We start from the raw sequence: 12538 nt of genomic DNA, 5'->3' as shown, positions 1-12538 counted from the left end.
TGTTTTGTTTTATAGTAGCCATCCTGCTGGTGTGAAGTGTTATCTCGTGGTTTGGATTTGCACTTCCCTGATGATTAGCAGTGTTGAGCATCTTTTCATCTCTTGTTGGCTATTTATATATCTTTAGAGAAATGTCTACAAAGTCCTTTGCCCATTTTTTAATAGGGGTTGTTTATATTTTTTTTATTGGGTTCTGAGAATTCTTTTTGTATTCTTGATATGAATCCCTTATGAGATATGATTCACAATATTTTCTCCCATTCTGTGGGTTGCCTTTTGAGAGGAAGGGAGAGGGAGAGAGAGATAGAAACATCAATGATGAAAGAGAATCATTGATTGGCTGCCTCCTGCATGCCTCCTACTGGGGTTCAAGCCCACAACCTAGGCTTGTGCCCTGACTGGGATCTGAACAGTGACCTCCTGGTTCATAGGCCGACGCTCAACCACTGAGCCACCATGGCCAGGCCTGTGACTTGCCTTTTTACTCTGTTGATAGTGTCCTTTGATGCACAAAAGTTTTTACTTTCTTTCCCTAACATAAAGTATAGTTTTGTCTTTTTGTTTGTTGCCTTTGTTTTTGGTGTCATATCCAAGAACTCATTGCCAAATCCAATGTCAGGAAGCTTTTGCCTTATGTTTTCTTCCAAGAGTTTTATAGTCTTAGCTCTTAAATTATCTATTTGATCAATTTTGAGTTAATTTATTAATTGGTTTTAGAGAGAGAGAGAGAAAGACATCAATTTTTGTTCCTCCACTTATTTATGCATTCATTGGTTGATTCTTGTATGCTCCCTGACTGGACAATTATCCACCAGGAGGTACGGTCCCTTTGTCTTATCCATCATTAGTAGTTCAGCTATACTATAAAACCAACTGAGCTACCTGGCCAGGGCTGAGTTAATTTTTAAATACTAGCGGCCCGGCGCACGAAATTCGTGCACAGGTACAGTCCCTAGGCCTGGCCTGCGGTCAGGGCCATCTTCCCAGGCTGCCGGCAGCTGGCCCCACCCCCTGCCGCCACCCACCCCCAGTTCCCCATTCGCCTTCGGAGGGTCCAAGAGGTTGGCCGTTCCTGCCCGCTTGCCAGCCCTGCCGCCGGTGGCCCTCTGTGTGCAGGACAACCAGTGGGGCGGGGGCCTTAGCCTGGCACCACCCACATCCACCACCACCCACCCCTGGTTCCTCGTTCCCCATTCGGCAATCGGACCCTGCCAGCCGGGGGCAGCTCTTGCATTGAGTGTCTGCCCCCTGGTGGTCAGTGCACGTCATAGCAACCGGTCGTTTCCACTGTTCAGTCAATTTGCATATTGGCCTTTTATTATATAGGATGGTGCTAAACAAGGGTTCAGCTTCATTCTTTTGCATGTGGATATCCATGTTTTCCAACACCATTTGTTGAAAAGCCTATTCTGTCCCCCACTGAATAGTCTTGGCACCCTTATCAAAAATCATTTGATTATGCCCATCCGGTATGACTCAGTGATTGAACGTCAACCTGTGAACCAAGAGGCCGCTGTGTGATTCCCAATCAGGACACATACCCAGTTGCGGGCTTGATCCCCAGTAGGGGGCATGCAGGAGGCAGCAGATTAATGATTCTCTCTCATCATTGATGTTTCTATCTCTCCCTCTCCCTTTCTGAAATCAATAAAAATAATATATTTTTTAAAAATTATTTGACCATATACGTGAGGGTTCATTATGGGCTGTTTATTCTATTCCATTGATTTTTTTAAAAAAATATGTTTTTATTGATTTGAGAAAGGGAGGAGGGGGAGAGAGAGAGTAAAACAGTGTGAGAGAGAAACATCAATTGGTTGCTTCCTGTACGCACCCCAACCAGGAATTGAACCCACAACCTGGGTATGTTCAAACCAGTGACTTTTCGGTGCATGGGACAACACCCAACTAACTGAGCCACACTGGCCAGGACTCCATTGATTATTTCTTATCTTACTCACTTGAGTCTTCTCTCTCTTTTGTTCTAAGCCCATCTAAAGATTTGTCAATTTTGGTCCTGGCTGGTGTGCTCAGTGGTTAGAGTGTTGGCCCGTGCACTGAAGGATTGTAGGTTCGATTCCTGGTCAATGGCACATATCTGGATTGCAGGTTCCATCTCCGGCCCCAGTTGGGGTGCATGCAAGAGGCAACCAATCCATATGTCTCTTTTGCATTGGTTTCTCTCTGTCCCTCTTTTTGTTTTCCCCCTCCCCCATTCTCTCTAAAAGTCAATGAGAAATACCCTCAGGTGAGGCTTAACAAACAATTTTTTTAAATAAAGATTTCTCAATTTTTAAAATCTTTTCAGAGAACCAACTTTTGGTTTCATTGCTTCTATGTTGTTTTTATATTCTCTATTTTATTGCTCTCTGCTCTAATCTTTCTTTTTAAATATATTTTATTGATTTTTTTTTTTTTTACAGAGAGGAAGTGAGAGGGATAGAGAGTTAGAAACATCGATGAGAGAGAAACATCGATCAGCTGCCTCCTGCACACCCTCTACTGGGGATGCAGCAACCAAGGTACATGCCCTTGACCGGAATCGAACCTGGGACCCTTCAGTCCGCAGGCCAGCGCTCTATCCACTGAGCCAAACCGGTTAGGGCTCTGCTCTAATCTTTATTTCTTTTCTTTTGCTAGCTTTAGATTTACTTTGTTCTTTTTCTAGTTCTTTAAGTTGTAAAGTAAGGTTGTTGATTTGATATATATATATTTTAAATATACTTTTTATTGATTTCAGAGAGAGGAAAGGAGAGGGATGGAGAGATAGAAACATCAATGATGAGAGAGAATCATCAATCGGCTGCCTCCTGCATGCCCCATACTGGGAATCGAGCCTGCAACTTGGGCATGTGACCAGGAATCGAACTGTGACTTCCTGGTTCATAGGTTAATGCTCAACCACTGAGCCATGCCGGCCGGCTAAATCTTTATTGTTGAAAGTATTACATATGCCTCCTTTCTCCATTCCCCCACCCTCTCCCCCCATTGACCCCTTCTAGCGCACCCCCACCCTGGGCCTTCACCACCTTTTGTCTGTGTCCATGGGTTATGTATATATGCATGCAAGTTCTTTGGTTGATATCTTCCCTCCTACCCACCCCTGTCTTCCCTCTGAGAAATGGAGCATTTAATCCATTTACATTTAAGATTATTATTGATAGGTACTTATTTATTGCCATTTAAATTCTTTATGCCTGCCCTAACTGGTTTGGCTCAGTGAACAGAGCGTCAGCCTGCGGACTGAAGGGTCCCAGGTTCGATTCTGGTCAAGGGCATGTACCTTGGTTGCGGGCACATCCCCAGTAGGGGGTGTGCAGGAGGCAGCTGTTCCATGTTTCTCTCTCATTGATGTTTCTAACTCTCTATCCCTCTCCCTTCCTCTCTGTAAAAAATCAATAAAATATATTTTTTAAAAAAATTCTTTATGCCTGTTTCTCTCTCTATTCTTCTCATTACACCAGTCCTTTAGCATTTCTTGCTGTGCTGTTTTGATGGTGATAGGCTCCTTTAGCCTTTTTTTTTGGCTGGGAAGCTCTTTATTTCACAATCTATTTTGAATGATAGCCTTGCTGGGTATAGTAATCTTGGTTTCAGTTCCTTGCTTATTATTACCTTGAATATTTCATGCCATTCCCTTCTGGCCTGTAGAGTTTCTGATGAAGAAAATTAGCTGATAGCCTTATGGGAGCTTCTTTGTAGGTAACATTGCTTTTCTCTTGCTGCCTTTAAGATTGTTTTTTTTTGTTTTTAATTTTTGGCATTTTAATTATGATGTGTCTGGGTGTGGGCCTGTTTGGGTTCTTGCTTGGGATTCTCTGTGCCTCCTGGACTTCTGTGACTTTTTCCTTCACCACGTTAGGGACGTTTTCTGCCATTATTTCTTCAAACACCTTCTATCCCTTGCTCATTTTTTTCACCTTCTGGTACTCCTATGACAGTGGTTCTCAACCTTCTGGCCCTTTAAATACAGTTCCTCATGTTGTGACCCAACCATAAAATTATTTTCGGTGCTACTTCATAACTGTAATGTTGCTACTGTTATGAATCGTAATGTAAATATCTGATATGCAGGATGGTCTTAGGCGACCCCTGTGAAAGGGTTGTTCGACTGCCAAAGGGGTCGCGACCCACAGGTTGAGAACCGCTGTCCTATGATGTGAATATAGTTACATTTCATATTGTCCCACAGCTCCCTTAAGCTGTCCTCCGGTTTTTCAATTGTTTTTTTTTTTTCTTTTTGGTTCTCTGATTTTTTTCTACCCTGTCTTCTAATTCACTGCTCTGATCCTTAGCTTCCCCTGATCTGCTGTATATTACTTCCAATGTGTTCTTTATTAGTGCTATGTCATACTTCATTTTCATCTGGTCCTTTTTCATAGTTACTATATCTTTTCTCATGCTGTTGAGCATCCTTGCCATCATTATTCCGAACTCTATATCTGATAAATTTCTTATCTCCATTTCATTTAGTTCCTCTTCTGGAGAATTCTCTTGTTCTTTCACGTGGGGGTTATTTTTTTGTCTTCCCATTTTGGCTGCCTGTTTGGGTTTGTGTCTGTGCAGTAGGTAATCTGTGACAACTCCCAGTCTCTAGTGCAGGACAGTGTCAGATGCTCTTTGTGACTGGCCCCGTACCGTTTGGAGCTGTCAGCAATCCACAGTGTGTGGCTCCCTCTGCTGGAGCTGGGTGCCTTTGGAAAGGACCAAGATATGCACCAAGGTCTGCTTTTCCTAGCCCCAGGTCCAGAATTAGATCAGGCAAAGACTCAAAGCCTCCAGGGACTCATCTCTGCCTGCATTCTGATTATTATCAGTCTTGATTAGCCTCAGAGTAGAGTGAGAGCTTTTTCTACATCATGGGGCAATTGCTCCCTCCCCACCGGGAAAAAGCTACCTGGATGATAAAGGTCTGCTGGAGAGAAATGCCCTCTGCAGTATGAGGGAATGACTCAGCACAGGAAACTGGGGCAGCTGCCTCTGAGCTCAAATCCCAGAGCCCACAACCCTGGATTCTGCTCACACAGCTTTAGTCCACTCTACCCCTCTCTGTCAGAGCCCAGTGTGAGTGGCTGCACACAAAATGTTGTGTTGGCCCTTTAAGAAGATACTTGCATTTCCAGCCGTCTCTCCCAGGCAGACACCAGCCTGCTGCTTTTCACAGCCAGGTGTTGTGTAGGCACCTTTCTCAGTTCTCGTGCTCTGGGCTGGTGGGCCCAGCTTGGGGTTTAGATCCCAGAGTTCTCAATGGGAACCCCCCACACCTGAGATCTCCCTCCGGAACTTCAGGTGCAGCCTGGCAGCTCAGCCAGCCCTGTGCACCTCTGCCCTTCTGCCAGCCTCTGTGGTCCCACTTCCCATCCTTGGTTACCAGGGTTCTCTCCAGCGAGTCTTCAGCTGATTATTCAGGATGGTTTTCTGTATTTTAGTTGTTATTCCATTTTGGTCCCGGGAGCATGTCCGTGTAGCTTCCACTTACTCTGCTGCCGTTTTGGAATCTCCGAGATATTATTTTTCAATATAAGCTTTTGAAATGTAAGATTATAGCTATAAAATTCCCTTTTAACAGCACTTTCTCTCAGATTCTCTCTTTGTCTTTGCTTTCAAGAGTTTGATCATGTGTCTCAGTGTGGGTCTCTGAGCTCATTGTCCTTGGAGTTCATTAAACTTCTTGGATGCTTATGTTTGTGTCTTTCATCAAATATGGGAAGTTCAGGGCTATTATCCCCCCATATAATCTTTCTGCCCCTCTCTTCTCTCTCCTCTTTCTGGGAATTCCATCATACATATGTTGTTCCTCTTTTTATTATTATTATATTTTTAATGTTTATTTTTAGAGAGGAAGGAAGAGGGAGAGAGAGATAGAAACATCAATGATGAGAGAGAATCATTGATCGGCTGCCTCCTGCACGCCCCACACTGGGAATCGAGCCTGAAACCTGGGCATTTGCCCTGACCGTGAATCAAACCGTGACCTCCTGGTTCATAGGTCGATGCTCAACCACTGAACGAACCATGCCGGCCAGACTATGTTGGTCCTCTTGATGGTGTTCCAGAGGTTTCTTAGACTCTATTCACTTTCTTTAATCTTTTTTCTTTCTGTTCCTCAGATTTGGTAATTTCCATTGTTCTATCATCAAGATCACTGATTTATTTATTTATTGCCTGATCAAATCTTGAACAGAATCCCTCTAATGAAATTTCCACTTAAGCTATTACACTTTTTTTCAGCTGCAGAATTTCTTTTTGGTTTACTTTTTTGTTTTCTATTTCCTTATTGATTTTCTATTTTGTTCATACACTGTGTTCTTGATTTTCTCCATGTCTTTAGTTCTTTGAGGATCTTTCACACGGTTGTTTTGAAGTCTTTGTCAGTGTTGATTTTTGTTGATTTATTGTCTTTGTGTGCCCTTTGATTTTTTTTTTTAACTGATGTTTGAATGTAATAATGTGATAACTCTAGAAATCCAGTGTTTCTCCTTCCCTGGGGTTTGCTGTGGCTCTTTGTGTTTCATTATTGTGGCTATCTCTGTGATGGGGATCGGTCTGGGGTGTAAAGTACAGTGTTGTCAGGTCTTTTCTCAGCCTCTACCTTTCTCTGGGCTTGTGTGGTGACTTTCTAAGTTCTCCTGTATATGTAGTTGCTTAAATATCTGGCTCCCAGACTGAGGGTGTGTGTGTGTTGGGGGGGGGGGGGGGCGTTGTGCAGTCCTTTAAATGCCATGGAAGTCGCTTCAACTTGAGGCTACAATTCGGTTGTCCTCTGGGTGGGAAGAGGAATTCCTGGTGCTTCCTACCGCCCCATCTTCCTAGAATCCTCCAACTGTGTTAAAACTCTTTCCTGCACAGCACTGTATAAAGATGATGCTTCCACGTGTAATCAACCAAATAAATTATTTGATAGTTCCTCTTCTCTGTTCTACTCTTAAGTTTTGGGAGCCTGGCATACAGCTGGCACTCCCAGCTCGTGTTGGCTCACGCCCACCACTTTGCAGTACTTGGTATCCACTGCATTGGTTAGCACAGGGCTGGATCACCTGGGGGGGGTTGGTGAGAAAGCAATGATATGACAACAGTAATAGCTGTAGCTGCGTTTACTCAGCACTTGCTTGTGGGCGGGGCCCCATTCCAGGTACCCGGGGTCGTCCCCTCCAGGAGCTGAGGGGTGTGCTTGGCTGCTGGACACCCTGGTCTCTTGAGGCTCTTCAAGCCTCAGCACCCACCTGAGCTATCACCTCTTGTCTTTGGGCAGATTCCAAGGGAGGCACCTGATGGGCCCCTGTGACCTTTGGCAGGTCAGGGGTTCCCAGCACAGGGAGAGGATGGCCCCCTCGGGTCCGTGGGCACCTAGAGGTTGGGGGTCATCTGAGGCTCTGTCCGCCAGGGCATCTGGCCTCTTTGAGAGGCCACAGTGTTGGCCACTCAGGGTTCTGCCCCGCCATGCTATATCAGCAAACAGTGTCTTAAAGGGCCAGAGGGTAACCTTCAGCTTTGCAGACCAGACCATCTCTGTCTCAAACTCAGGGCATCTCAGTAAGTGCCTGACAGATATTCCAGTCAAACCATCTTTATGAAAGCAGATGGTTGCCATATTTAGCCTATAGGTCATCGCTTGCCCGGTCCCTCCTCTGCCCCTATCCTCCTGCCTATGATCCCCCTCATCTTCTCTTTGCCCCCCAGTTCTCCTCCTCCTGTCTCCCTTGTGCTTTCCATAGCCACAGTAGCTTTCTCTGCCTAAGGCTCCATGCGGGATCCTCACCACCACAATCCCCAGCTTCGAGTGACGGGTGCCTTTTGCCCAAAGCCAGGAGTTTCATTTACTTGCAACTGCCCTGCAGCCCTTTGGGCCACACCCTGAGCTGCGCAACATTTATGTTCCTGACATCGAGCATCTGGTAGGCTTCCTGTGCCCAAGACCTCAACCGGGTGTTAGAATTCACTCACCCCAAAGTGGCAGCACTGTCCCCCTTGCATGGCTCTGGGTTCAGGGCCGCAGATGAGGCTCCGAGCACAGCTGCCCCAGTTCCATCCAGGCCTCCCTGTCCTGGGTCTCCTTCTTGCAACGCGATCCCTCCCACACCAGCTCTTGCTCTCTGTTGCCCCTGCGGGCAGGGATTTTTGTCTGTCTTGGTCACTACCATGTCTCCAGGACGTGGGGCCCAGAAGGGCTTGACAAATGTCCCTTGAGTAATTGAACAGATGGATGCTGCAGGAGCAGCGAACCTTCCAGGCATCAGCTGCTTTTAGGGCTCAAGTGCCAAAAGCCTCCTCTTCCAGGAAGCCCTCCACAGTTGCCCCCTCCTTCTGGCCTGAAGGATGTCTGTGTCTGGGGACTGGCAAGGGAGGGTCCAGGCACTGAGGAGGCAGCCAGGGATGTTTACAGAGTTCAGTGAGTAACTGTGCATGCCAGGGAGGGCTTGTCAACCACCATAAAGCAGTGAGATCAGGCCTCCTGTTGAGGAGAAGCACTCAGGGAGGTGCACGTAGAGCTGGAAGCCTGGTCCCAAGCCCCGAGACTCAGCCCTTCCCAGGCCCAGAAGCTCATGACTGACGCCATCCTTCCTGCCCACAGGATCAGCCAGCAGCCGGCCAGGTGGGTTGGAGGCCTCACCTGGCTCCCCTGTCTACCTTGACCTGGCCTACTTGCCCAGCGGGGGCAGCGTCTGCCTGTTAAATGAGGAGTTCTTCCGGCGGGTGCGCTCACTCTGCTATGTCATCAGCGGCCAGGACCAGCACAAGGAAGAGGGCATGCGGGCCGTCCTGGACGCACTGCTGGCCGGCAAGCAGCAGTGGGACCGTGACCTCCAGGTGAGTGACCACCCTACGGCCTTAGACAGTCTTGACACAGGGCGAGGTCAGTGCCTCCCAGTGTGTTCCTGTTGAACCCACACAGGTGGGACTGGGGCTCAGAGATCCACCTGCATCCCCAAGGCCACAAGGAGAGGAGGCAGGCGCCCTCCCCATCTCTCAGGTTGCTGCTCCTTTCACATCCGTTTCCTCATTCCTCTGCTGCACCTGACTGGGGACACAGGGCAGGGCTGGTTTGATCACCTCTCCTGACCCCCAGTTCTTAGCCTCCCCGCTGTCATGAGACTCGGCCAGGAGGAACAGGTGGGGCGTGTGGCACCTACACAGTTGAGAAAGAGGACGGGGGTCGTCCCCAAAGGAAGCCTTGAAACAGAGCATTGAAGGGTGGGGCAAGTTTGGGTAGAGGGAGAGCTTAGGTACCTGGCTGCCACTCAGTATGTGAGTGTGAGACCCCTGACCTTGCACACAGCTTACAAAGCAGCCAGGAGGGAGAGTCTGGGTGAAGGGCACAATGTGGGCAAAGGCCTGGAGGTGGGAGTGAGCCTGTTGTGTTCAAGGAGCTGCAGGGAGGCCCGGGTGAGCCTAGATTGGGAGGCACAGAGAGGGGTTCGCAGAGCCCTGGCCTGGTCTCCGGGGTTGTAAGAGGGTCCTTTGGGTGCTGTGGGATCAGAGGGACTTCAGGGACAGGCTGGCCGCTGGGGAGGCGGAGCACATGTGGTCAGAGAAGGGCACCTCAGCTGCCCAGGGGATGGGACACAAGGGCAGAGCGCTCTCCCCTTCACTGCTCGTCCATTTTTTCCTGCCCGCAGGTGACCCTGATCCCCACCTTCGACTCAATGGCCATGCACGAGTGGTATGAGGAGACGCATGCCCAGCACCAGGCGCTAGGCATCACGGTGCTGGGCAGTAACAGCACAGTGTCCATGCAGGACGAGGCCTTCCCTGCTTGCAAGGTGGAGTTCTAGTCCTGCCTCACCCCTACACCTACCCCACCCGTCAGCCCAGATCTGCCACCGTCCTGAGAATCACTGCATCAGAAATAAACCAGGTGCCCCACTCCACTGCGGCCTCGGTTCCTTCTGCCAACGGGAGGCTTGGCGGCGCCTGGGACAGTCATCGCTACCATGTGGGTCCCCAGGTCAGGCACAGACAGGGGCATGCCTCCCCAGTAATGATTGCTGGCAGTGGCACTCTGTTAACTGCAGCCCTCCAGCCCACCCTGGCCATTTTACAGACAAGGGAGGCAGCTGCTGGAGCCCTGCCATGGAGACCAATCATGGCTGAGGTGAGGTTTGTGCCCCAGTCTCTGCTCCAAAGCTATGAAACAAAAGCTGCCCTCTGTTCCTGAAGAAAATCGGTGCTTGTGCCTGGAGTCACAGCTGCAGGAAGGTCTTAAAGGAGAAACTGAATCCCAAAGGTGCAAACAGCAGCTTCTTGATGAGCCCCTGCCCTTGTCCCCCGCCAGCTGCCCCTGCCCCTGATCGCCCCCCACCCCCATCCTGATCAGGGCAGGGCCGGCTGGACCCAACCCGTGCATGAATTGATGCACCAAGCCTCTAGTTTTAGATAAGACATCACCTGTAACTAGAGGCCCGATGCACAAAGATTTGTGCAAGGATAGGCCTTCCTTCCCCTGGCTGCCAGCACTGCCTTCACTCCAGCCAGAGCCTCCTTCCACCTCTCACCTTGTCGCGTCAGTTGGCATATTCCCTCCTTATTGGCTGTGGGTGCCGCCATCTTTGTTGCAGAGGTATGGTCAATTTGCATATTCCATCTGTATTAGATAGGTTGGTTTAATGGTGACTCAAAAAAACACATCAGAATCCTGGCTCCTGTTACCCATGAATGTGACTGGATGTGGAAAACGGACTTTGCAGGTGTAATTAAGTAAAGGATCTTGAGATCATCCTAGATTCAGGTCGTTCTAAAGCCAATGACAAGTGTCCTTATAAAGGACAGGGAGGCCAGACCCAGAGAACACTGAGTGCAGGTGGAAGCAGAGACGAGTGACGCAGCTGTAAGCTGAGGACACCAGAGCCCCAGAAGCTGGAAGAGGTGAGGAGGACGCCTCCCCTGGAACCTGCTGAGGAAACCAGCCCTCCTCACATCTGTTTCTTTAAGCCCCAGGGTTTGTGATACTTTGTAACAGCAGCCCATGCATTTCTGCCTGAATCGCTGTGTGTGGTTGCGTATTTCATGGTACAGATTCCTTCTTCGGGCTGTCTCAGTGTCTCCCTTTGTTCAGGCTCCTATAACTATACCATGGATTGGGCAGTTTAAACAACAGACACTTAATTCTCACGGTCTGGAGGCTGGCGGTCAGATCAGGGTGCCAGCATAATGGGGTCCTGGCTTGCAGCCAGTTGCCTCCTTGCTGTGTCCTCACATGGCAGGGGAGAGAGCAAATGCTCCTGGGTCCCTTATAAAGGCACTAATCCCATCACAAGGGCTCCACCCTCATGGCCTCATCGAACCCTAGTGACCTCCCAAAGGCCCTCCCTCCTAACCATGTCATTGGGGATTTGGGCTTCAACATAGGAATTTAGGGGGACACATCAGTCTATAGCAGTTAGGGATCAGTCACAGGGCGAGTGGCAGGTGTTGAAATCTCTACTTTGATTCTATTTTTATTTTAATAAGCTGGGGGGCAGGAGGCATTTAGGCTTTGGCCCTGAATACGTGGTGGGTCTTTCCCTCCTTCCACATTTCTGACGTTGCTGTTTCTCATCACCCTCACTCAGCATCCCAACTTGACAACTTGCACCACCTCCAACATCAGGTGGCAAGACAGGAAGGGTCACATGGCGGTGAGTCGGGACCATCTCCTAAAGGCTTGCCCAGGAGGCATTTCATTGACTAAGGCAGGTCACATGACTGCCTAATTCTGGAGCTGAGCGACACTAAGTCCTCCCTTGTACCTGGAAGGAGGAGAATCAGAAATAGTGGGGAAAATCATCTAGTAACCACTACCAAGTCCCCCCTCTCCCCCGCAAAGAGAGTTTTGCCCTGGCAAACTTTCTATAAAAAAAAGCCAGGTAGAGTTTTGGCATCATGGACCATACAGTCTGTCCACACCACCCAGCTCTGCTGTTGTAACTGAACAGATGGAAATGGCTGCATTCCAATAAAACTTTATTTACACCACAAGGCTGAGGCTGAGAGGTCCAGGGCATAGCTCTGGCCCTTTCCCATCTACATGCTAGAACAGCTTGCACCCTTCTGCATTCTCTCTCCCAATCTCTCCTGACAGCTGTCTGGCTCAGCCCCTGCAGGAGCAGCCACTAAAAATATCCCTGCAGCAGTGAAGCACCTGAGGGTGCTGGGCCTGCGCAGGAGCCAGATGTGTGCTCTTGGCCCAGGCACCCACTGCACCGCCTGCCAACCGGCAGCCCCTCCCTGATACCCTACCCCTGAGCTGCCTGAGCCGAAACCACCCTCCTGGGATTTCTCGTGTTGCTTCAACATCCAGATCCCGCCTCCAGGCCTTTGCACTTCCCGTGTCCTCTGCTTGGAATGCCACCATGCAGCCAGTCATCATTCAGCAGATGCTGCCCTCACAGGCCACACGGTATTGAGAGGGGGAGCCAGACACAGGAGATCACAACCCACAGGGGTGGGGTGGAGGGGTGGCATACCGTGCCCAGAGGGGGCCCCCATGCCGCCCAGGATAAGGATGCAAACGATCGAGCCACATTAGGGGGAACGAGCAGGCCTGGGGAGGGACCCGCAG

The 12538-nt window shown here is 49.3% G+C and overlaps 1 protein-coding gene across 1 annotated transcript in view; it reads left to right on the top strand.

Moving 5' to 3' along the window:
* MAP1S (microtubule-associated protein 1S) overlaps positions 1 to 9869 on the top strand; it is a 19829-nt gene extending 9960 nt beyond the window's left edge. The window contains exons 6-7 of the mRNA XM_005873914.1: positions 8573 to 8808; positions 9618 to 9869. Of these exons, the coding sequence (XP_005873976.1) occupies positions 8573 to 8808; positions 9618 to 9773 (392 nt within the window). The 3' untranslated portion in view covers positions 9774 to 9869. The remainder of the gene's footprint in view (positions 1 to 8572; positions 8809 to 9617) is intronic.
* Positions 9870 to 12538: the final 2669 nt, after the last annotated feature.

Source organism: Myotis brandtii, unplaced genomic scaffold (assembly GCF_000412655.1).
Source record: "Myotis brandtii unplaced genomic scaffold, ASM41265v1 scaffold421, whole genome shotgun sequence".
In the NCBI taxonomy this organism is placed as follows: Eukaryota; Metazoa; Chordata; class Mammalia; order Chiroptera; family Vespertilionidae; genus Myotis; species Myotis brandtii.
This window is presented reverse-complemented; position numbering and strand designations above follow the sequence as displayed.